Source organism: Amphiprion ocellaris, chromosome 8, assembly GCF_022539595.1.
Source record: "Amphiprion ocellaris isolate individual 3 ecotype Okinawa chromosome 8, ASM2253959v1, whole genome shotgun sequence".
Classification (NCBI taxonomy): domain Eukaryota; kingdom Metazoa; phylum Chordata; class Actinopteri; family Pomacentridae; genus Amphiprion; species Amphiprion ocellaris.
Window position 1 is genome coordinate 2,031,257 of NC_072773.1, and position 26,648 is coordinate 2,057,904.

The 26,648-nt window shown below is 38.4% G+C and overlaps 1 protein-coding gene across 7 annotated transcripts; it reads right to left on the minus strand.

The window, feature by feature from the left end:
- On the minus strand, positions 1-24,660 carry si:dkey-96f10.1 (6-phosphofructo-2-kinase/fructose-2,6-bisphosphatase). Of its 7 annotated transcripts, none has more exons than XM_055012733.1 (15): positions 24,368-24,659; positions 21,739-22,050; positions 17,103-17,228; positions 15,731-15,827; positions 15,579-15,645; positions 14,364-14,438; positions 14,228-14,284; positions 13,824-13,945; positions 12,912-13,119; positions 11,366-11,512; positions 10,341-10,445; positions 9,645-9,774; positions 8,069-8,131; positions 7,080-7,144; positions 1-6,595 (listed from the first exon to the last, which is right to left on the minus strand). In XM_055012733.1, the coding sequence occupies exons 2-15, from the start codon at positions 21,974-21,976 to the stop codon at positions 6,536-6,538; spliced, it is 1,560 nt and encodes a 519-aa protein (XP_054868708.1). In that variant the 5' UTR covers positions 21,977-22,050; positions 24,368-24,659; the 3' UTR covers positions 1-6,535. The 7 variants fall into 7 exon arrangements, with proteins under 7 accessions (XP_054868708.1, XP_054868709.1, XP_054868711.1 ...); XM_055012734.1 differs by lacking the exon at positions 24,368-24,659 and adding an exon at positions 23,700-23,839; XM_055012736.1 differs by lacking the exon at positions 21,739-22,050.
- Positions 24,661-26,648: the final 1,988 nt, after the last annotated feature.

Genomic DNA, 26,648 nt, shown 5'->3' on the forward strand with positions numbered 1-26,648 from the left:
TACTTTTTCCATTTATTGCGTGAACTTTAAGGTAACAGTTCAAGTTTACAGAATAAAACATTTAATTAATCAGTATTTCCACTGAACTCTGGCACAATTGCACATTTACACAGACGAGAGAAAAGCAGTTTAAAAAGACAGATACAGTTTAAATGTTCTGACTGAACAACAGGCCTTTATTTACACTGAGCTGCTGGCATCTCTGGTTTTAAATAAGGTTCCCCTGAGGATGTTGGGTTTCTATTGCTGCCTCAGGCAACAACACTGAAACTACGATGAGCACAAACATCTGGGCTTCCTGGTATCATGAATCCATCGATTACTGCAGTAATCTTTACATGACCGATTCACAGATCACGGACTAAACTCCTGCAGGCTCCTGAGCTGGACAGAAACGTTGGAAATGGGTCAGAATTAGTCCCATGTGATTTGAAAAAAGTCCAAATGATGCAACAATTTGTCTAAAATGATTTCAGTTTTCCAAAATATCTCAGATTAGCTAAAATGACGAAAAAAGGGTGGCCTAGACTTAGGCTTAAATGGCTTCAAATTCATCCTAAGCGACTTGAAATGTGTCCAAAAAGATGTTTTCTGAAAAGTCCAAAACGATTTAAGCTTTCCAAAGTAACTAAAAAGTTGTCCCAATTGACTTAAAACTCATACCAAATGACAAAAACATATCCAAAATTACATGAAATTGATCTGAAGTGACTAAACAGCTGTCCAAAATGACTTGAAACGAATTCAGAATGACAAAAAATGTCAGAAATTATTGGAAATTGATCAAAACCAACGCAAAACTTGCCCAAAATGACAAAAAAAAGATGTCTAAAGTAACTCAAAATTAGTCTGAATTGACTTAATTTTCCAAAAGTACTTGAAAATTGTCCAAAATATCTTCAAATAGACACAAAACTTATTCAGAATGACAAAAAAATGCTGAAATGTGATGCAAATTTTGTCTTTAATGACTTAAGTCTCTAAAATGACTCAAAATGTGTCCAAAAATATTCAAAATGTATTAAACATGTCAGAAATTACTTAAAATTCATCCAAAGCAACTCAAAACATGTCCCAAATGTGAAAAAAAGATGTCCGAGATAACTTAAAATTACTTAAATTGTCCAAAATAATTTCAAGTGGATTCAAATGGACACAAACTAATTCAGGATGACAAATAATGCTGACATTTTGTCTTTAATGACTTAAGTCTCCAAAATGACTCAAAGCATATTAAAAATGACCAAAAAAAAAACCATTCAGAAAAGCCTCAAATTCATCCAAACCAAATTGAAACTTGTCCAAAATCAATTTAAAATTCAAATGGATCGAAAACGTATTCAGAACAGCAAAAAAAAATTAATTAAAAGCTGAACGGGATTTAAAATTCGTCTTTCATGACTTAAAATGTGTCCAAAAATGATTCAAAATATGTTAAAAATGACCAAAAAACATCAGAAATTATATTAAATTCATTGAAAATTGTCCACAATTACTCAAAATGTATTCAAAATGACAAATAAATGTCTGAAGTGACTTAAAATTAGTCTTTGATGTAATATTTTTCAAAATGACTTAAAATGCGTCCAACATGATTCGAAACATTCAGAATTATACAAAACATCCAAAAAACCCTAAAATTCATCCAAAGTGACTTGAAACTTGTCCTAAACAACTCAAAATCAATTCAAAAGGACAAAACTTATTCAGAATGACAAAAAAGGGACTTAAAATGAGTCTAGAATGACTTAAGTCTCCAAAATTTTAAAAAGGATAAAACAACATATCCAAAAAGGCCTAAAATTCATCGAAAGTGAATTGAAACTTGTCCTAAACGACTCAAAATCAAGTTTTCAGACCTTTTAAATGTTTTTTTTTTTTTTTTAAAGTCTCTGATGCTGAAATCTTCAACTTTTTGATTTAAATGGAAAAAATCCATTGACCACCAGGTGAATTTCTTGAGATAAATGAGACACGCGGAAGTCCTCCAGCAGAGCTTTTTTGCTGCCCAAGCCGTAGACCAGAACACTGAATCCCAACTGTAACTGTAACATCCATTTGCTAAAGTGCTTTCGGTGTTTGTTGTGCAGCTGCTGGATCTCTTTTGAGTAGCAGGATGGTTTTCCCTCTAAGAGCCGCACCAACGTCTCCCTGTCGAGTTTAGGAGTGTGTAGACGCTCAAGTGTACGATCTGATGTCAAGACTTTTGAGCTGCCGTGAGCTTCAAAATACTCCTCGATCATGGTGGGCCGGATAAACCCGATCACAACACGCTATGAGAAACAGGTTAACGTGGACGTGGTTTCTTTAAAAAACACTAAAAAAGAAGAAGTATTGCACCAGAAGGATCGTCAGGGTTCTGTTAGAACATCTGCTGTGTGGATGCTGCATAGACTTATCACGGGTTATTATTGTTATTAATATATGAGGCACATTGTGGTGTTTATGGGGCAGTTAAAGGGACAAATGTCTCCTGATTCCTTCCAGAATCCTTCAGTTCATCGGAGGAGTTCGGCAGCTTTTGAAGAGTTTTTATTCATCACCAGCAACTCTGCAAGCAAAACTAGCCAGGTTTCCATGGAAACGTCCAAAAAACTCTTGAAACGTCGCCAAAAATGTTTTGAAAAGCAAATAAACTGGTTTCTGAAAGCTACTTTGGAGCTAATAAACTGCTCAGTGTGGACAGAAGGTGGCGCTATTGATGACATGGCTGTAATAAACAAAAATAAACTACATCCGTCTTCACAAAGTACCGTTTCCTGTAGTATCGTAGAGCTGGAACATACTTTTAATCACAATAATGCACCTTAGATTTTAACCAGCACAGTATGAATTATTATGGGAGCAGTACGGCCACCAAGACATCTATGACTCCTCTGAAGGAGTTACAATGGACAAATTAAATTTGGACTAGAAGTCACCAGAAGACATGTGGACACTCTGAAGACACCTGGAGGAAGGTTCTTTGGTCTGAGGAGACCAGGATGGAGCTTTATGTCTGTCAGACTAGATGATATGTTTGATGGACACCAAATACGAAACATGTTCACAAACACACCATCCCCACTGTGAAGCAGCATCATAAAACAAAGCACGGTGGTGGCAGCATTATGATGTGAAGCACGGTGGAGGCAGCATCATGATGTGAAGCACGGTGGAGGCAGCATCATGATGTGAAGCACGGTGGTGGCAGCATCATGATGTGAAGCATGGTGGTGGCAGCATCATGATGTGAAGCATGGTGGTGGCAGCATCATGATGTGAAGCATGGTGGTGGCAGCATCATGATTTGAAGCACGGTGGTGGCAGCATCATGATGTGAAGCACGGTGGTGGCAGCATCATGATGTGAAGCACGGTGGTGGCAGCATCATGATTTGAAGCATGGTGGTGGAGGCATCATGATGTGAAGCATGGTGGTGGCAGCATCATGATGTGAAGCACGGTGGTGGCAGCATCATGATGTGAAGCATGGTGGTGGCAGCATCATCACAAGAAGCATGGTGGTGGCAGCATTATAATGTGATTTTAAGGGTGGCAAGTGGATTTAGAAAGACTTTCACGAGTTTTAAGATAAAACCCAAGGACATAAAGTTCCAAGATCCCAAACATTTACAGGAAAACATGTCTCCATTTCCCAAAAAGTTAAAAATTCTTCCTTCCAACATGGAAACCCAGCTGCTGCCCACAGAACTGTGAAGATGTTTTTCTGCACTGAAGACACTAAATTTGGAAAATACATGTGAAATATACAAACCAAAGTAGTGCAAATGGAACATTGGCAAAAGAAAAAGCAAAATAAAACCCATTTCCATCCATTATGTGAGTAACAACATGTTTGATTCGTCTGCTTATCGACTTTTAAGCTAACATGCTAATGTTAGTGTTCAGATGAGGGGTTTTTTTTTTTTTGCATGTGGATGGAAGCTCAACACCTGCACTAGTCACAGGTTCAGTTAAATCTGCAGCATTAAAGGAACAGTTTGGAAACAGTTGAGCATTTTGGGTCAAATATGTTCATTTAAAGAAGATTTCTGCGTTTTTTTACCCACCAGCAGCTCGTTTGTTTCCACCGCTGCTAATTAAACCCGGATGGTTTCATTTTATTTGACATTTGGTGGCAGTAAAACCACTAAGGCAGAAATCGGCTGTTCTGAATGAAGAAACTCCAGTTTTAACTCTAAAACTGATCTGTAGTCGAGACATCGCAATAAATAAAATCCGTCAAAAATATATTGCACTTAATTATGTGTAGAATAAATATTTTCAAGTTTCTTTTCCGACAGTAAACTGAAGATCTTTGGGTTGACAACAAAATAAAACATTTGTCGACGTTTTTCACCATTTTCGGACAATTTAGAGCCCAAACGGCTAATTGATTAATTGAAATGATGGAAATAAACGTTAGCTGTAGCGCTAATTAAGCTAACAGGATATAATGATAGTTTTATGTCTCATTTTTGTTGTTTTTGGTGTCTGTTGTCATTTTTCTGTCTCGTTTGTCATTTTCCGTCTTGTTTTTGTCGGTTTCTGTCATTTTCAATAGCATGGATTAGCAACCCTGTTACTGTGATTAGAGTAGAGTCAGCAAACACCAAAACATGGAATAAAAATGCTACCACTGATGTGTAAGCTGAGCCAGTCAATAACATTATTGATCAATATGGAGCAGAAAACTGGTTTATTTTTCAAACATTTTAAAGCTCAAATGTCCTCCATTTCTGGAAGGACCCAGGAGTTGATTGACTATCGCATCTTATTTCACATCTTTTGGATTTTATGTATGTTTTTAGCCATTTCCACAGTTTAAAATCGGTATTTCTGTGGCTCTGAAGCCTCTCTGTCTGTAGTCCAGCTAACGCTACGTCTAAAAATACCAGAATGTCGAGCAGCAGCCAGTTGCCAGGATGTTTTTCTGCCCCACCATCCTTTGCACAGCAGAAAATATGTGGCGGCGTCTGGCAGGAGTAAAAACACGACGGCCGACCTTTGCATTCCAGATCACAGTTTTGTTTTTGGCCTTGAACGTGACGGATTTATGAGCCAGAAGGTGGAAGTTCAAGGTGCAAAGACCTTCATGCAACAGTCTGTTATGAAAGCTGCAGCACATGGTCAAAGTCGCTAAGCTAACTGGACTGGATGTCAAACTGTTCCTTTAAGGCTCGTTTAAGCGAAGACATGAGACATGAGATCTTACCAGCTTCGATCTGTTAAAGTGACAACATTTAGTCAGACGGACATCAATTTTATGTCAAAACCACCACAGAGACGGACGCAATATTTGCTGTTCACATGAGATTAGACAACACATCAGGTGTCGTATAAAACATGATAACGTAACAAGAAACAAACGCCCAAATTTAAGCTAACAGCAGCTTCTCAAAGTGTCCAAACACCCAACAGCCGATCGTTTAAGATTTCCTGAACACTGGAGATTCTAGGCCCCATTCGACAATGTTTAAAAAAATAAAAATAAAAAAAATAAATTAAACTTTCATGTCAGAGAAGTATATATATGTATAAGAACTATTTATCTTTGGAGACGCTTTGAAAGATCCCACTGCTGTCTGACGCTGATGAAGAAACCGTCCTAAACAACCAGAAGCAACAAGCCAAACTGATTCTGTGAGATGCTCAAATGTCAGATGTCAATAAAAGTACAGTTTGACTTCATCCCATCTCCATGTCAGGGTCATTTATATTTCTAAAAAAAAAAAAAAAAGTTACTGGTACTGTTGGTACTCAGAAGAAACAGTTCTAAGCAACTGGAAGCGACACCAAACTGTGATTTTGACACAAAAATAACAGATGTGAAAGGATTATTTTCTATATTTCTATTTCTAAAAAGGTTATCAAGTTACCGGCGCTGTTGCTCCAGAGTTATTTCTCTATGGAGACGCTCATATGATGCTAAAGATATTTAACAAACTCAGAGGAAACAGTCCTAAACAACCAGAAGCAACAAGCTAAACTCTGACTACAGTTGGTCTGTTAGTGCTACTAGATCTGATCTAGTAAGATTTCTGGCACGACCATCACGATAAATCGAGCAGAACGTCCGCTCAGACGTGTAGCCAACACGTTTAGTTGCCATCAGATTAACAGAAAACATGTCTGAACGGGGCTTCAGTCACCAGCTGGTCAACTAACCTGGTTAACCAGCAACATCTGGGTACCTGAATGTTGAACCCGTTTGAATGTAAAAACCATAAATCCACACAGCAAGTTGAGATCTGACTGACTTAACATGTTGCTAGGGTTGGATTAAAGTAAACAACAGGAAGTAGAGACAAGCCAGTAGTTTTTCACAGTAAAAGAATCCTCAGCTTCATTCCAGACATTTGGCCTTGGCCCTGCATTATAAAGTGCATTTACAATGGAAGTAGGCTGCCATCAGAAAAAAAAAAGTCTTATTTTCAACACTGTGAAGCTTTCTTGCTTCACACCAGCAACAACAATAATCTCTACAATTACTTAAATTAAAAAAAACAAACGGAAAAGGCCACTTTCCGTCCGGTCAGGCTGCTGTGAGTCCTCTAGATGTGGTCAGGAACCGTCTCTAGAGCCTCGGCCGGCTCTCGGTCCACGTCCACGTTCTGGGAAAGATGATGCAGAGTGTTTTTATGGTTGAATCGGGTAGAATACACTCCTCAGTTTATTGTTAGTCACTTTCAATAACTGTACGAGATGCGATCAAAAAATTCTGAAAATGAAGGTAAAACATTGAACTTCACTCTTATCCATAAACAACCTTCAGATTAAAAACACTGAACTCATCTTGCGTCTCTTTTAGGACATTTTTAGACTAAAATGTCAATCGAAGGACATTTATGGGACAATAAGAAGCAAAACTACCAACAATAACATCTGGATTTCTTTAGGTTTCTGCATTTAGGGTTTAATTCCGACTCTTCTGTTTGGTTTAACTGGAATTTTATTATAATCTACCAACACGAACCCAACATCTGTAGCTATGTTTGTTTATTCCTTGTTCTTTCTGTATATTTGATCTGCAGACTCAGAAAACTCATCGTCCTCTTTGTCTTTTTCCCTTTTGAAAGTAATAATATTTGTATTTACCACTGGTTTGTCTCTGTGCGTGTTCACGGCTTCGATGTTGAGGAAGACCGACTCCACTTTACAACCTGAAACAGAATCAGAAAGACTTCATCGGTCTCTGAGGAGAAACTAATTAAAGCTGCCAAAGACTGGAATACAACACAAGTAGAAAGCACATGAACGGGAGTAGAAAGTACAAGCATAAAATATAAAAATGTACAAACATGAGGATGTTGTTAGCTTAGCAATGCTAGTTTCTATAAATATACAAGAATCTGTGGAATGACATGTTTTCAATATATACACTACCATTCAAGATGAACAGACAGCTAGATAATCTATAGAGAAAATAGAGGTATGAACCATATAAACAGTATATCAGTATGGATAGCATAAACTGTATAAACAGAGTAAACAGTAGGATATATGCAGAATATACTACCGTTCAAAAGTTTGGGGTCACCAAGACAATTCCATGTTTTCCATGAAAACTCCCACTTTTATCCATGTGCTAACATAACTGCACAAGGGTTTTCTAATCATCAATGAGCCTTTCAACACCATTAGCTAACACAATGTAGCATTAGAACACAGGAGTGATGGTTGCTGGAAATGTTCCTCTGTACCTCTATGGAGATATTCCATTAAAAATCAGCTGTTTCCAGCTAGAATAGTCATTTACCACATTAACAATGTCTACACTGGATTTAGCATTCATTTAATGTTATTTTCAATGAAAAAAAATGCTTTCTTTCAAAAATAAGGACATTTAAGTGACCCCAAACTTTTGAATGGTAGTGTAAAACGTGCAATATCTTAATTTTCACGTGGCAGAATTTGTTCCGATGTAAATGTTTTGTTTATTTTTATTTTCTATTCATGTTTCTACATTTTTGCTGCTGTAACACTTCATATTTACCTTCATATTACTGCTTCCACACAGCTGCAGGACTTTAGATTGAAAATTAAATGACAGTGAAGGAAAATGAGACATGAATGAAGAGACTGACCATAGGCGACCGGGGTGAGTTTGAGGACGGTGTGCAGAGGACACTTCAGGTAGGGCAGCTCACCTGGAACCACAAAAATCTCATTTATTTCATCACAACGTGGATTCTTAGGTGTTGAAGTTGTCTTGATATGAAACTCAAGTCCTACAGATGTTCTCATCTATAAGACAAATGTGTTTCTCCTCCTAAATGTCATGGTTCTACCTGCTGGACTGATGAAGTTCTGAGGCTCAGAAATGATGGAAAAAGTCCATTAAAAAGTGATAAATCTGGACCCACCTCTATGGACTTCAAGGACCTGGAATGTTCTAAGTGAGACTAAACTTAAAGACTGGAAGCAGGAAAGGAGAACGTCCCCTGGAGAAAGTTCTAGAGTAGACCTACTGACAACTGTAGAAAGTTCTAGAGTGGACCTACCGACAACTGGAGAAAGTTCTAGAGTAGACCTACCGACAACTGGAGAAAGTTCTAGAGTAGAATTACTCTAGAACTTTCTACAGTTGTCAGTAGGTCTACTCTAGAACTTTCTCCAGGGGACGTTCTCCTCTATGGACTTCAAGGACCTGGAACTCTGGAAATATTCCCAGTATGAAGGTAGAACTCTGATCATTAATAAAGTTACTGGAGATGAAGAACCAGGTGATCATGAGGTGGTCTGGTTGGAGAATTTGTATAAAATGTCTCGTTTTGAATCAGTTTGACGTATGTTTAATTAATCAGTCATTTTGAACAAAAGTACCTCAAACAAAGTAGTTTTTAGTAATTTTGGTTAATTTCAAACTCATTTAAGACAGGTTTCAGATGGTTTTGAACAGATTTTTAAACACTGAGTCATACTGACTAATTGAATCTTTATGGTCTGTTTGAGTCATTTGACAGGTTTTCAAGTTCTGAGTTGTTGAGGAAAATTTTCTAGGTGTTTAGTGTCAGTGTTTGAGGTCATTTGGTCGATGTTTGTGTCATTCTGGTCACATTTTGAGTTGATCTGGAAACAAATCCAGGTAGTTTGGATCAGTTTGAAGTAATCTGAACAAGTTTGTGTTATTTTGGAAAAGATTTGAGATGTTTGATAACTTTTAGACAGTTTGTTCAACTTTTTTTTACTAATTTTGGACAATGTTTGAGTCATTTAAAGCAAAATGTGTGGTTTTGGAAAGTTTTAGAGGGAATTTGGATGCTTTGTCATTCATTTTGGATATTTTTTGTCATTTTAAGTCACTTTAATTTGGTTTTTAGTCTATATGGGTCTTTTTATGAGTATTTTTTGGTCAAGTTTTAAGTAGTTCTGCAAAAATCAATATATGAAAAGATTCTTCAGAGTAAAACTGGCGATTTTCTTCATCTTGGGAAGCGGTTTTGTAGTCGTTGGGACTATTTTCAGTGGTGGATTGATACACATTTGGTGCTCTAATGAGTTAATATGGAGGTGAATCTCAATAAACTTGTGTTTTTGTGAGACTTTAGAAATCCCATAAATCTTCCTCTGAGGCATTGCTAACTGTGTAGCATTAAAACCAGATGCTGCTGCAGGTGTGAAAGGTTGTTTTTTACGGTGAACAGGTAAACTTGTTCTCACCCGCGCTCTTGTCGAGGAAGTAAGCCAGCAGACACCTCATGACGGCCTGGTGGCAGATGACGAGGACGTTCTCCTGCCTCTCCAGCTCCATGATAACCGGCTCCAGGCGCTGCACCAGGTCCTCATAGGACTGGTTCACCAGCAGGGAGACGGCAGGAAAATAAGAAAAAAAAAAAATCAGAGTTCAGACGATTCAGTCAGAAACAGAGGAGACTTTAAACACTGATAAAGGAGTCTGAAGCATCTTCAGTTTGGATTTGTTGCTTAAATTAAACTAAAGCGACTTAAATCTGAGTTTTAAGAGACACGAAATAACCATGAAGAGACACAAAACCACCACAAAGTGAAACAAAATAATCACAAAGACACAAAATGACCTCAAAGAGACACAAAATGACCACAAAAACAGACAAAACAACCACAAAGAGACAAAACAACCAGAGACACACAAAACGACCACAAAAATACACAAAATGTCCACAAAGAGACACAAAACTACCATAAAGAGACACAAAACCACCGTAAATAGTTTAAAGTAGGGAAACGCTAATCTTTTTGTAGTTTCAGGTCATTTTTGTGTCGTTGGAAACCAGCAGTTGTGGAGAAACTTGTGGTTAATCGATATGTTATCGGTAACAACGATGGATAATCTGACCTCTCCTTTGGGGTATCGGTAACAACGATGGATAATCTGACCTCTCCTTTGGGGTAGCGGTATCGGTACTTGTCCTGGTCTCTCAGGGCAAACTCCTCTGGATAATTCTTCTGGATCTCCTCGTATGTCATCTCTTCACAGACGCCCTGGAACAAACAGAAACTTTAGAAAACTGAACAATCTAGACACCAGCAAAGGAAGACAAATAAAAACTTTATTTAATCTAAAATCATCAGAAGCCTTCTCCTCGACCATCTTTGATGAGCTTTTTATCAGAAAATATGGATATTTATGAAGATATTTGTGAAATTTTAGCCTCATTTATCAAATAATTTTTTAAAAATCGCCCGTCGACCCACTTTCAGCAGGTTTTTTTTTTTCCCGTTTGAACACCAATATCTGAGGAACTATTAAAGATAAAAACCTGAAATTTCCTCTTATTTCTCATCATGTCACTGATTTAGAATCTGGAATGTTGGATGAATATTCACATTTCAATTCAGCCATAACCAGATTATTTGATCAACTTGTCTTCCTACTTGAAAGACACAAAAATGACCCCAAATTATTCAAAAATGACACTAAAATATGCAAAAAAACAACAAAAAGACAAAAAAAATGACACTAAAAGATGTAAAAATGACAGCAAAAGACACAAAATGACCCTAAAATGTTCAAAAATGACACTAAAAGACACTAACTTGATCTATGAAGCTAGAATTTTACAAGTCTTTTTATTAATATCCATATTTTCTGCCATAAAAAAAGTCAGATGTTCAGGAGAAATTCTGAAAATGTGATGATTTTAGATTAAATAAACCGTTTATATGTGATGAAGAGCAGCTGCAGCGCCCCCTGCTGTCTGCACAACTACATGAGTTTAGGATTCAGATTTTAGTGGTTTCACTGCAAAACAACCAAATATCTGAGCCGATGTCTATTCTAAAACAATAAACATCCATATTTAATGCTATAAAACATCAGTCAGAGGTGGTCAGCAGGAATCATTCTCAGTATTTTATATTAAACTGACATTTTTCCAGCAGAAACCAGCTGATTTACTCACAGCGTCGATCTCATTCAGAGCCTTCCACTGTTCATACTGGACTCCCAGAGCCTCAGCCGTCTGGATGGTCCTCTTCATGTGACTCGTCCAGACCTTCAGGTCGCTGATGGCCTGACCTCGCAGGTAGGAGCCCAGAGCGCTGGCAAACTGATCCATAAAACCAGAAAACATTAGAAAAACACAGGTAGGAGCCCAGAGTGCTGGTAAACTGACCCATAAAACCAATAAAACATTAGAAAAACACGGGTAGGAGCCCAGAGCGCTGGTAAACTGACCCATAAAACCAATAAAACATTAGAAAAACATGGGTAGGAGCCCAGAGCGCTGGTAAACTGATCCATAAAACCAATAAAACATTAGAAAAACACGGGTAGGAGCCCAGAGCGCTGGTAAACTGACCCATAAAACCAATAAAACATTAGAAAAACACGGGTAGGAGCCCAGAGCGCTGGTAAACTGACCCATAAAACCAATAAAACATTAGAAAAACACGGGTAGGAGCCCAGAGCGCTGGTAAACTGATCCATAAAACCAATAAAACATTAGAAAAACACGGGTAGGAGCCCAGAGCGCTGGTAAACTGATCCATAAAACCAATAAAACATTAGGAAAAACACGGGTAGGAGCCCAGAGCGCTGGTAAACTGACCCATAAAACCAATAAAACATTAGAAAAACACGGGTAGGAGCCCAGAGCGCTGGTAAACTGATCCATAAAACCAATAAAACATTAGGAAAAACACGGGTAGGAGCCCAGAGCGCTGGTAAACTGACCCATAAAACCAATAAAACATTAGAAAAACACGGGTAGGAGCCCAGAGCGCTGGTAAACTGATCCATAAAACCAATAAAACATTAGGAAAACACAGGTAGGAGCCCAGAGCGCTGGTAAACTGACCCATAAAACCAATAAAACATTAGAAAAACACGGGTAGGAGCCCAGAGCGCTGGTAAACTGATCCATAAAACCAATAAAACATTAGAAAAACACGGGTAGGAGCCCAGAGCGCTGGTAAACTGACCCATAAAACCAGAAAACATTAGAAAAACACGGGTAGGAGCCCAGAGCGCTGGTAAACTGACCAATAAAACCAGAGAGAAATTAGAAAAATAAAAGAAGCTGCTAAACCTCAGCAGGAAACACTTAATAACGTCACATATCAGAATAAAAACACTTAATACTATTAAAATATAAAAAACATTTCATATTAAAGAATAAAAACAAATTAAAATACACACTAAATAAAAACATTTCATATTAAAGTATAAAAACACTTTATATTAAAGAAGAAAAACATGCATTAAAGACACATTAAAGAATAAAAGCACACATTAAAGACATATTAAAGAATAAAAGCACACATTAAAGACATATTAAAGAATAAAAGCACACATTAAAGACATATTAAAGAATAAAAGCACACATTAAAGACATAAAGAATAAAAACACACATTAAAGACATATTAAAGAATAAAAACACACATTAAAACATATTAAAGAGTAAAAACACACATTGAAGACACACTAAAGAGCAGCGGATGCTAACCTTAGCGCCGCGAACCGACAGCCCCGAGTCTCCACCGATGCGACCCACCAGGTTGAGCTCGCTCTCGCCATGGCGACACAGGTAGATGGACCTGGGCGTGACGTGTATGTTCATGAGGTAGTACACGATGCGACTCTGGATGTGGTCCTGGACCCGGTTGACCAGGTAGCGGCTGCCCACGTTGAAGATCTTAATGTAGGACAAGCTCCTGAAGACCAAGACGCAACGGAGACAAGGTCAGACGTCCACAAAGAATCTGAACTACAGGCAGCAGTTTCTGGATGTTTTCATCTTGATTTTCTTCACTGTGGTTCATTTTGAAAAACTAAAGTCCTGCAGCTCTGAGGAACCAGGAGAACATGAAGGAGGACAGAGAAGGAAGAAATGTCTTCTGGCAGAATGATGCAGTTAGGACAGAAAAATAGCATGAGACGAAAAGACGCAAATAGGATGTAAAACATTGCAGAAATGGCAAGAAATTATGTGAATATGACACAGAAAGATGCAAAAATAACACAAATAGAAGCACAAAATGAAACAAAACATTGTAAAAAAAAAAAAAAAAATCACACTAAAAGATGCAAAAATAAAATGTTGCAAAAATGACACTAAAAAGACCAAAAAGTACAAAAAGTACTGATGATGCAGAGCTATTTCCATTTAGATTAACCCTCTAAATTCCACACATCTCATTTTTCTTCACTGTGGTTCGTTTTTGAAGTCCTGCAGCGCTGTGGAACCAGGAGAGAGAACTCATGTCTTCTGGCAGTACTATATTTGTAATTTGTCGTCCCCTTTGGTTATTTTGTGTCTGCCTTTTGTGATTTGTCGGTTTTTCTGTCCTTTGTGTGGTTTTATTGATAGGACTTCACTCTGTTTGCTGTGGATGTAAACGTTAATCTGAGCTCTCACCGGTCTTTGCTGTCGTCCAGAGGAACGTATGTTAGTTTGTAACATTCAATCCTCTTTAAAAAGTCGGCCACAGCTTCCTCTTTATCGCAGCCGACGTAGTCCGGACTGCTGAGCTTCACCTGCTGCTCAGAAACAGAAAGCGTGGAGTTAAACCAACTAAACCTGGACAGAAACAAAGAAAACAAGGAGTTAAACCAACTAAACCTGCTGGACAGATGTTTGGAACAACTGGAACAGACTAAAGCCAAGTGACAACAGGACAAAAAGGGAAGTGAAACCCAGCAGGAAAACTGTTGTCCATATGCTCATCCTGACAGCTGGTCATGTGACCTGGCAGTGAGCGCGCTCAGTGCAGCCGGTCAGTTCCTCTCCTACAGTGATCTAATTCCTCACAGTCAACTTACTTTGATGTTCTCGCCGATGATCTCTGGATCGTCACAGATCGACTCCACGAAGAACACCTGAAACAGAAAGAGAAGCTGCAGCAGTTTTTATTTTACCGGTTTAATGGAGCAGAAAAGAAATTAAACAACCACCGACCTTGTAGCCGTTCTCTTTAGCGAAGCTCAGGATGACGTCTCTGCGCTCTGGAGTGGTGTTAGTGGCATCGAAAACCTTAAACGGACGAAACACGGCAGATTATTCCTGCAACAATCACAATACACCGTGATAGAAAGTGATTTTAGGACTTAAAAAGGTTCAGAAACTCATGCAGCTTCACCCTAATCACCCCAATAAGATGACCAACATTGAGAAAAAGATGCTTAATATTCACAAAAAGATACAAAAATCACCACAATAAGATGCCCAACACCAACAAAAATCCGCTTAATACCCACAAAAAAATGCAAAATCACCTCAAAATGATGGTTGAAACCCAGAAAAAGATGCTTAATTCCAACAAAAAGATGCTAAATCGCCACAAAAGATTCAAAGTCAACTCAAAGCAACCCGCCAGAAAAAGATGCTGAATTCCCAAAATAAGATGCTAAATAACCACAAAAAAAATGCAGAATCACAACAAAACGATCCTTCATACCAACAAAATGATGAATACCCACAAAAAGTTGCTTAATACCAAGAAAATGATGAATACCCACCAAAAAACGCAAAATCACTACAAAAACATGCAAAATCACCACAAAAAGACACTTAATACCCACGATAAGATGCAAAATCACCCCCAAAGAGACGCTTAATACCAACAAAATGATGAAAAGCCACTAGAAAGAGATGCAAAATCTTCACCAAAAATCTCCCCAAAAAATGCTTAATACCCACAAAAAGATGCTAAATCACTATAAAAACATCCTTAATATCAAAAAAATCATGCAAAAGATGCTTAACACCAATAAAAAGATGCAAAGCCATCAGAAAAAGATCCAAAAATCTCCACAACAAGATCCAATAATCACCTCAAAAAGAGGTTTAATACCTCCAAAAAGATGCAAAGCCATCAGAAAAAGATCCAAAATCTCTACAAAAACATCTCCTAAAACATCTCTTGCTCTTTAAATAAATCTATTTTCCTCTAAAGTGGATGATGACTTACTAAACAACCAACATGAACATGCAGAAACACCATAAAAACATGTAAAATCAACAGAAAATGAGGCTTAATACCAAGAAAAAGATGTAAAATCACCATAAAAAGACCTGAAGCCATGCATTGCTGCAGTGTACAGGATTGTGTTTGTCCTGACATCGATACCAGCTGCTCTAAACGTCCAGTTCTAAGCTCAGGTCTGAACTCACCACCACCTGGCCCATCTCCCTGGTGAAGTAGTCGCACACATCCTTGAGGGCAGCGACGGCACAGGCCCTGATCACAAATAGAAACAGCATCAGTTATTCAGTCTGGATTCACTTCCAGACCAACACTGAGCCGAGCCTGGTGATGTTCCTACTTTCTGATCTTCATGGCCTCCTCGTTGTCGGGTCTGAAGAACTCGAAGCTGTTGTAGGATCGAGTCGCATCTCGACGGTACTGTCCGACGTTAAACACTGGAAAAGACGGGATGATGACTGAATGGATCTACATTTAAGAGTTTCAACTCAGGCTGGTCTAGTGTCCCCAGAAAGTTCCTGTCAGTGTCTATCTATGGATGGATCCATATTTCTACTAAAATACAGTCTTTGGTCCACATTTCACCAACTTTAGAGGCTCTAACATCAGTAGAATCTGATGTGTGGAAAGTTTGACCAGACAAAGTTCCAGTTTTTACATATTTTGGAATCAAATCTGTTCAAGATGACTGAAATTTGTATCAAAAATTAGATGAATATTGTCTAAATTTATTTGAAATTTGCCTTGACTAAAAATTATCCAAAATTACTGAGACAATTGTCCAAAACAAGATAAAACATTGTCCAAATTGACTCAAATTTTGTTCAAAGTCATTTGAACCTGTTCAAAATGACTCAAATGTATCAAAAAAAGACAATCACGGTAATTGAAAATGGAAAAAAAGTGTAAAGTCTTGAATTTGAGGCTACTGCTGTGTCTCCGTAAAGTTCCTGTAAGTGTATATCTATGGATGAATCCATATTTCTACTAAAATACAGTCTTTGGTCGACATTTCACCAACTTCTGAGGCTCCAGCATCAGTTTTTTGGGTGATTTTGACAAGACACTGTTCCAGACTTTAGATATATGGACTTGAAACGTGTCCAAAATTACTCCAAATTGGCCAAAATTAACTAAATCTTGTCAGTAATGTCTTAAAATGTGTCCAAAATTATGCAAAAAAAAATCTAAATCACTCAGAATAAGTATAAAGTAACAGAAAACCATCCAAAACAAGATAAGAACTATCCAAATTGACAAACAGTCCAAAAAAAAAAAAAAAAAAAAAACCACATTTCATCTACCTTCAAGGCCTCTGAAGTTGGCCAGCCATCAGTAGAATCTGATGTGTTCAAGTTTGACCAGACAAGGTTCCAGTTATTAGATATTTAGACAAAATGTCGATGTGAATTCATTGGTAGGAACCAGAACCTGGTGTTCATAGAGGTCTAGGTGTCCATAGAGGTCTAGGTGTCCATAGAGGTCTAGGTGTCCATAGAGGTCTAGGTGTTCAAGGTGTCCATGGGGTTCTAGGTGTCGGTGTCCATGGGGGTCTAGATGTTGGTGGCTCCTCCATGTTTAAGTTTAACATATGAGGCTGATTTAAAGGATGTTTCCACACAGATGTTTGATATTAACTTAGTTTTGGGTCTAAATCTGAGCTGGATCAACATACTTTCTGAGTTCTGCCTGCTGTGGGTGTCAGCTGGTACCTTTGGTTGTGACTCCGATCCAGTTCAGGTATCTGGTGAGCTTCTTAGAGATGTAGGTCTTCCCTCGAGCCGGCAGTCCGACCATCACGATCATGGTCGGGGAGTTGGTGAACTGAGGGACCGACGCTGAAACACAACCAGACAGACCAATAGAACTGAAGGCGTTTACATGGAGGAACCACTGCAGCTAGTTAGCTTAGTACAAAGACTGGAAACATATCTGGAGGACAAAGGAGACTAAAGCTACCGGATAATTCAGACTTTTGTGTAAAATGACAAACATGACATGAATCCAACAGACACAGTCAATGTAAACCTGGATGATTGGTAGAACAGGGTTTCACATCTACTGGACCATAAACCCAATGGCTGGAGCTGCAAAAAGGGTTACAGCGCCTGAAAACTGGAATTCTGGACAATTTTCAGGTCAAAATATAAATAACCCACTAAGATTCTACTGATGTTAGAGCCTCAAAAGTCGGGGAAATGTCGACCAAAGACTGTATTGTAGTAGAAACATGGATCCCTTCATAGATCTACACTGACAGGAACTTTATGGAGAGACAATACCAGCCTGGAATGAACATTTTACACATTTTCTCCATTTTTAAAGGTCCAACAATTAGTGATTGTTGTCATTTTGGAGTCCTTTTAAACCATCTCTTATTTTTAAAACATTTTGAATCTTTTCTGACAACTTTAAAGGTATTTTGGACAATTTTGAGTCATTTTGGACAACTTTCACGTAATTCCATAAAAGAGTCACGTCATCTTTGATGAAATGTCGACCAAAGACTGTATTTTAGTAGAAATATGGATCCGTCCATAGATACACACTTACAGGAACTTTATGGAGACACTATAGACGTTTTTCCATTAGGACCTACTCAATTCAACTCGTCTTGGTTTGTGAGATTTTCCATTAGGACTAGTACCTAGTACCAGCGTGGACTGAAGATTTTACACTTTCTTTTCCTCCATTTTAAAGGCAGAAAATTTGTCATTTTTGTAATTTTTGACAATTTTCAGTTATTTTGAACAATCCTTGTCTTGATTTAGACACATCTTTGGCAAATTTCAGTGATTTTGAACAATTTCAGACACACTTTGAAGAGTTTGGGAAAGGTTTGATTCCCGTTTAGTGTCTCTTTGTAGTTGTTTCGCGTCTGTCTGTAGTTTAGCATCTCTTGGTGGTTGTTTAGTGCCTCTTTGTGGTTGTTTAGTGTCTGTCTGTAGTTTTGTGTCTCTTCTGGTTTAGCATCTCTTTGTGGTTGTTTAGTGTCTCTTTGTGGTTGTTTAGTGTCTGTCTGTAGTTTTGTGTCTCTTCTGGTTTAGCATCTCTTTGTGGTTGTTTAGTGTCTCTTTGTGGTTGTTTAGTGTCTGTCTGTAGTTTTGTGTCTCTTTGTGGTTGTTTTGGGTCTCTTCGTGGTTGTTTATTGCCTCTTTGTGGTTGTTTAGTGTCTATCTGTAGTTTTGTGTCTCTTCTGGTTTAGTGTCTCTTTGTGGTTGTTTAGTGTCTCTTTGTGGTTGTTTAGTGTCTCTTCATCAAGTACTGCTTACGCTGCACTCTGCTGATAAAACAGACGTTCAGCTCCTCTAAATGACTATTTTCCTGAAGAATCTGAATATTTACTCCAACTTTCTTCCTCCTCCAGTCCGTTTCTGCTTCATCTGCAGCAGAAAACAATCATTCAAACCTCTGATCCTGGACCAGAAGTCCACGTGTCCTCAGAGTGTCCTGCAGGGTGAACGTCCTGCAGATCTGAGACCAGGACAGAAATAAACCCACTGATAAAATAAACTCACAACTCCAGGTCAACCAGGGTCTCTATTGGTAGGATTTACCTCTCTGTGCTCATTTTACATCTTTTTAGTGTCTCTTTGAGGTAATTTGGTGTCGATTTTTACTTGTTTTGGATTCTTTTATCGTTATTTCTTGTCTCTTTAAAGTCATTTTGCATTTGTTTGTAGTGCTTGTTGTTCTTTTGCATCTCTTTATGGTGTTTTTTTTAAATGTTTTTTCAGCCATTTTGCATACTTTGTGACCATTTTTGGTCTCCAAGGCTCATTTTCCATCTGTTGGTAGCTTTGTTGTGTCTCTTGGTGGTCAGTTTTTGTCTCTTTCAGTTGATTTTGCCCCTGCTTTTAGTTTTTTGTGTCTCTTTGTGGTTGATTTGCATCTCTTTGTGGTCCTTTTTCAGTTGTTTTTAGTTATTTGCATCTCTTTAGTTATTTTGGGTCTTTTTGTGGTCATTTTGCATCATTTTCTAAATGTTTTGCTTCTATTTGTGCTCATTTTGTGTCTCCTTAGAGTCATTATGCTTCTTTGTGGTCATTTTAGATGTTTTTTTGCTGTTGTTTTATATCCTAAAAGAAACAAAGAATCCTTAAAACAGGGTTTCAGAATAAGGCAGAAGTGAGAGAGTGATAACTGGAGCAGGCTGTGAGGCGTCTCTCTTTCCAGAGTTCTTGTAAATCGGTTGTTTCTGTCCTGACAGCGAGCTGCAGGTGAACGTCCTGCAGATCTCTGACCTCAGCTACAGCTCCGATCAAAGGCAGCGCTGCTCCCACACAAAAATGCTTCCCGCCTGGTGTGAGGCGCAGGTTTGAACACGTTAAAGAAGACGGAGGCGCCTCTACTCACAGCCTCGGCGTTGGCTCAGCCGGCTCTTCCTCCAGGGAACCCAGGTCTTCTCCAGAGGGGTCTGCAGCAGCGTTCCTTTGGTGGTCAGCATGGCTCCAGGTGAGTGTGACGCACACCTGAGCTGGGCAGGTAAATGAAGAGCAGCCGTGCAGGTGAGCAGCCCCTTTACCTTCCAGCCACGCTGCCAGAGGGGGCGGAGCCTCAACACACTGCCAGTCAGCTCAGCTGGAGGACGGCAGGCGGCGGCTCCGATTGGTCGCTCAGACCCGTCAGTCACGCTGGCAGCTCACCGGCCAATCACGGCTCAGGAAACATTGCCCGGCATCGGACGGAGGCGGAGCCAATCGTTGAGATGACGCCCAATAAAACGACTGCTTGTTACCAAACTGACCTGAATCTGGAATCAAGATGTCAGCTGTTGATCTCTAAACCAATCAGCTGGAACCAATTCAAGAATCAGCATCTTTAATGGGTTTTATTACTTTTTCTGATATTTTAATACATTTTTATTCAGATTTGTAGTCCTTTTTTAAATCATTTTATTCTTATTTTTTGACGTGTATGAGGGCAATGACAGAAAACCGTCCAAACTTACTCGATAAAATAAGGATTCTTCCAAATTGACTCAAACTCTCTCCAAAATGATTTGAAATGTGTTTAAAATGACTCAAAATGGTCAAAAGCTAATGATAATGAATAATCAGGTTCCAGTTTTTAGATATTTTGGCTTGAAACGTGTCCAGAATTCCTCCAAATTGGTCAAAATGATGTAAAAATAATCCAAATTATGTGACAATTGTCCAAAATTAATCTTTAAATCAATCAGCTGATTTAAAAATCAACTTTAATGTGTTTTATTACTTTTTCTGACATTTCAATACATATTTATTCAGATTTTCGGTCCTTTCTGGATGTTTATCAGCCTCAGTGTGTCTGCAGCTTGTTACTGTTTTTAATTTACACTCCTTTATAGACATTTTTAGGTATTTTATTCAGATTTTATTCAGATTTTTAGACATGTATGAGGGTATTAACTGAAAATAGTCCAAAATTACTCAATAAAATGAGATAAGGATTGCTCAAACTTTCTCCAAAATGATTTGAAATCAGTTTAAAATTACTCAAAATGGTCAAAAGCAGACAATAATGAATAATTAGGTTCCAGTTTTTAGATATTTTGGAATCAAATCTCCCCAAAAATGTCTCAAAATCACCCAAATTTACTAAATATGTGTCTAAACCAAGACAAGGATTGTTCAAAATGACTCAAAATTCTCTAAAAAATTGCAATAATGACAAATTTTCTGTCCAAAGAAATGGAAATAAGTGCAAAATATTCAATCCAGGCTGGTATAGTGTCTCCATGAAGTTGAAATTTGTCCCAAATTGGTACAAAAATGTTGCAAAATGACTAAATATTTGTCAAGAATGGCTGTAAACATGTTAAAATTAGTAAATAACCGTCCTAAATGTCAGTAATGAATGATTATTTGCTTTGCAAATGGAAAAAAAAATCAAAAACTTTCAAACAACGGTGTTATAGTGTCCCCAGAAAGTCCCTGTAAGTGTTAAAGTGAAAGATGAGTCAGTATCTGCAGCACAGGTTTCCTCAGGATACAGTACTCTCACCTTTCCTCTACACCTTCTACACATCAGACACTACTCCACAGACAGTTGTCATCTTCAGAAGTTCTCTGATGATGCTGCCATCATAGGATGCGTGTCAGAGGGGAATGACTGTGAGTACAGGAAGGTCATCATGGACTTTATCTACTGGTGGAACAGAACCACCTCCAAATGAACGCCAGCAAGACAAAGGAGATGGTGATGGATTTCCACAGGAAACCCTCATACACTCCACTGCTGAACATCCAGGGACTTGACATTGAGAGAGTGAGGACCTACAAGTACCTGGGTGTTCACCTAAATAACAAACTGGACTGGACAGATAACACTGACTCTCTGTATAAGAAGGGTCAGTGTTGTTTATACCTGCTGAGGAGACTCCCATCATTTGGTGTGAGCAGGACACTGCTGAAGACCTTTTATGACACTGTGATTGCATCCATGGTCTTCTATGCAGTGGTGTGCTGGGGAGGGGGATGCTCTGAGTGTGATAAGAACAGACTAAACAGACTGATAAAAAGAGCAGCTCAGTCTGTGGCTGATCCCTGGACTCCATGGAGGTGGTGGGAGAGATGAGGGCTCTGGATAAACTGTCTTCCATCATCAGAAACTCCTCCCAGCCTCTGCATCAGACTGTGAACTCCTTAAGAAGCTCCTTCAGCAACAGACTGGTTCACCCTGAATGTAAGAAGGAACGTTTCCACAGGTGGTTTATCCCAGCATCAGTCAGACTTTACAATGCCACCATATAACTGGTCTACCTCTGTTACTGCTGCACTTTCTCCCTCACATATACAGACCACTTATGTGCAATAATGGTTTCAACCTCATGGAAATAGTCCTCTAAAAAAAAATCTTCTGTATATATAATGTTCTCTGCGTTTTTACACTGTGTGTTTCTATTTATTCTGTACTGCCTTTATACTATTTTTTCTCCTTGGAGCTGCTGTAACGGTGAACTTTCCCCACTGTGGGATCAATAAAGTTTATCTTATCTTATCTGACTTGTCCAAAAGGACTCGTACACGTTCTAAAAGTAGTAAAAACTCTCCAAAGTCACCTCAATATTTGAACAAAATGACTGAAACAGGTTGGTCTAGTGTCTCCATAAAGTTCCTGTCAGTGTTTATCTATGGATGGATCCATGTTTCGACTAAAACACAGACTTTGGTCCACATTTCACCAACTTTAGAGGCTCTAACATCAGTAGAATCTGATGTGGGCAAAGTTTGACCAGACAAGGTTCCAGTTTTTAGATGTTTTGATTTGAAATTTGTCCCAAATTACTAAAAATTAATGATTATTTGTCCTTTGAAAATGGGGAAAAGTGCATAAATCTTCACTAGAGGGCGCTGTAGAGTCTCCATAAAGTTACTGGAAGTGTTTCTGTCTGGATGGATCCATGTTTCTACTAAAATACAAACTTTACAGTCAAACTGAAAAATAAAATGATTTAAAAATAACTGATATTTTTGACAATTATTTTACATATTTTTCCAGTTTTGTTAAACTGCAGACAATATCTAATAAAATCACAGAAAAAGTATGAATTCATTACTGTAAAAAAACAACAAAAAACATGTTGACCGTAAAAAAATAAAGATAAAATTTAAAAACCACATCAAAACTGTCAATAATGTCCACATAAAAACTCTGTATTTTAATAATATTAATTGAATCTTTTTATATTGTTTGTGCCTCAAAAAATTGCTTTACTGTTAAAAAAAACTGATAAAAAAAGATTTGTTCTTTTAGATTGTTGTCTATCTATATATATGCAAATTATATAAATGATTTTTAAAAAAGAATTATTTTACACATTTTTCCAGTTTTGTTAAATTACACACAATATCTAGAAAAATCACAGAAAAAGTCAGAAAAACTGTAAATAATGCTCACATCAAAAATTAATTAGTTTTTTAAGAATATTTGTCCATAAAATTAGACTATTTTACTGAATTTAAATCAGCTAAAAATATTATTTTACAGATATTTGTGTTTATTTTAATCATTCTTACAGTTTTTGAATGTTACAGTATTTGACTGTTTTAAACAAAAAAACTACAACTATTTTTTCCTCCAGATTTTCACAGTTTTACTCTCACTATTAGTATTAGTATTATCATTATTATCATTATTATTATTATTATTATCATTATTATTATTGTTGTTGTTGTTTTGAGTTTAAAGGAGCCTCCAGCTGATCTGAAATCTGCCTCTGAACCACAGCAGCTGTTCGGTCACGTGTTCCCCGGTAACCGGCCTCCTCCGGTGTTTCCGTGATCCGGCTGTGCCCTGCAGGTAAACCTGCTCTGATAGAAGCTCACCTGTGCTCTCACACCGCGCGCGCCGCCGCCGCACCGGAGCGCCGTTCTGCTGCGTGGAGTCCATGTTGGCGTTCAACCGGACGAGGAGCCACGTGGGGCGATTCTGGTCCCTCTGCTACCCCACCCTGCTTCTAGTACCCTCCTCCCACCCTTCTTACCCCTCCTCCACCCTCTATTGCCCCTCTCCTCCCCTCTGCCGCCTCCTGACCGCAGCAGCTTCGCGTCCTCGCCGCGCCGCGCCGCGCCGCCGCAGAGGGACGCGGTGTTCCGGTTTTGCGGCTCCAGAACCTCACCGGCTGCGACCGAAACCGGCACCGGAAGGTCACAACGGGAGCGTGTGTGCGCGTGCGTGTGCCCGGTGCATTGAATGAGTGTGTGAGCGCGCGCCGTGAGTCCATTCATCGATTCAGAGCGCGCGCCCCGCTCATTTAATCAATGAACCAACGATCGACAGCGTGCGTCACGGGGTCGCGCACGCGCACACAGTCTCCCTCTTTCTCTCGCTTTCGCCCACACGCACGCGCACACGTGAATGAAGTGAATGAAGCCGCGTGGAGGATGAGTGTCATTACATAACTAGTCGTGCACGGCAGTCAGTTGTGCGTGTGTATGTCTATCTTATATGTGTGTGTGTGTGTGTGTGCGTGCGTGTTGTTGTTGTCACTCACCGTGCGGCCGCTGGAACCGGAGCCTCCCCGCCGCCCCCTGCGGCTCCCCGCCGCCTTGCGTAACCGCCGCTGCGTTCATTCCTCCGGTCTATTCCTGGCGTGGGTCCGCGCGTGTGTCCGTGTGTGAGACGTGTGTTATATATATGTATGTGTGTGTGTGTGTGTGTGTGTGTGTGTGTAGCATGTACAGAGTGTGTGTCCGTCGTGTCGGTCGCTGGAGAAATTCGGTTTCTTCTTCCTCCTCCTCCGCGAGCCGCCGCCGGTTTAGTTCAGTGTGTGTCTGCTGACTGGTCTCACACAGACACAGACACACACACACACACACACACACACACACACACACACACACACACACACACACACACACACACACACACACACACACACTGAAACTCCCTCTAACTAGTCCTCCAGGTTGCTTCCTTCATCCTGATGCTCTGCTGCCTCCTCAACACTGTAAAAAATGACAACACTAAAAAACAACAGTTTCCATCAATATTTTAAGTCCTAATCGATCAATAAATCAATAATTCTACTACTACTACTATTAAAATATTTGTTTATGCAGCAGAAGAACTTTGGACACACGATACTGACGAGTGTGTCCGAAGTGTGGAACCAAAACCCTAGTCAGTAATGTAACGGGATAAATTTTTAAAATGTATTTATTAGTTAATTTAAAATTAATTCCAAGTTGAGATAACTTAAATTGGCTTGTTTAAGAGCTTTTTCTTCGCTTTGACTTCAGGATTTTAGGTTTTTCTCCCCTTACAGAGGAAAAAAATCATGTTTTGCCTCAAAGGAATAAAATAAATTTTAAAAATGCAGCAAATTACCTCAATATTTTCAAATTCAGACAACTTTTAAAGAAATTATGTTCAAGCAACAAACTACAAGGAGTTTTAATCAGCACTTATTTAATGATTGGTAGCAGAAACACAAGTTTTAAGTTGATTACTCATAAAAAATTATTTCAAGTTGTATTTCCTTAATTACTGTAATTCTGAACATATATTATTTTTTTAATGACGTTACTCCATTATTTAGTGGGAGATTGAACTTTAAATCTTGAAAAGTAAATTATCAAACAAATGTTATTAAATTACCTCAACTTGAAATTAGTTTCAAAATCAACTAATACAGAAATTGGAGTTGAAATGACACAAAATAAGTTGATGCAACTTTTCATCAACACAACTCTTTAAAATACTGCTTGCAGCTTAAAAAGTGGATTTAATCTGTATATTACAGTGTTTTTAAAGTTGTTTTGCAGCTGTTTACGTCTTTAAATGGTAGAAATTAGTTCTTTAATTACTTTTTAGAGCGTATCGCAGTAAGATTTCTGTATTTGCTGCTTCTGAAGGAGTTCTTACTTCCTGTAGGTGAGAAAACATTAACTTTATCTCTCCTCCCCCGACTCCAGTCGACCCGATGGGCCTCCAGTCCTAAACCTCATTAACATCACAGTCAGACCATTCAGAGGCAAATAAACCTCAAGTTAAACTAGTGGAGCAGGTTTCAAACCTGATCAGTCTGCTGCCTCACAAACACAAATATCCATAAATACTCTTTAAGATATTCAGACATCCTGCAGACTTACCTGCACCATTAAACGTGTCAAACTCATTTTAGTTCAGGTTCCACATTCAGTCCAGTTTGATCTCCAGTAAAACCACAGCATTAATGACCTGTAAATAACCACAACTCCTAATGGTTCCTTTGTTTTAGTGCAAAAAAGTTCTCATTTAAGGAATTATCTTTTTACAAAACATCATGAACAACCTGAAATTTATTAAGAAAAATAAATTCAGTTTCGACAACATTCAGCCTCAGTTTATCATTTCCACATTACAACTTTCACATCACAGAGTGTCGACAAAGGAACACAACATTTAGTCATCCGGAAGTGAATAATGTAGTATTTTATTTTCTGGTCAAAACAACAAAAGCCAAAAAAAGAAAACTACAAAAATGAGACACAAAGCGACAAAAACAAGAAAAAAAATGTCAAAAACGAGAAACAATGACAAAAACATGAGACAAATGACAAAAGTCAGACAAAAAAGACAAAACAACAACAAAAAAAGAAAAAAATTACAAAAATGAGACACAAAACAAAACACAAAAAAGACAAAAAAGTAGAAAAAAGTTTGAAAGCGACAAAAATGAAACAACAAAACGATGCAAAATACGACAAAAAAACAACAAAAACGAGACAAAATATTACTAAAATGAGACACAAAACAACAAAAACATGAGACAAATGAAAAAAGTCAGACAA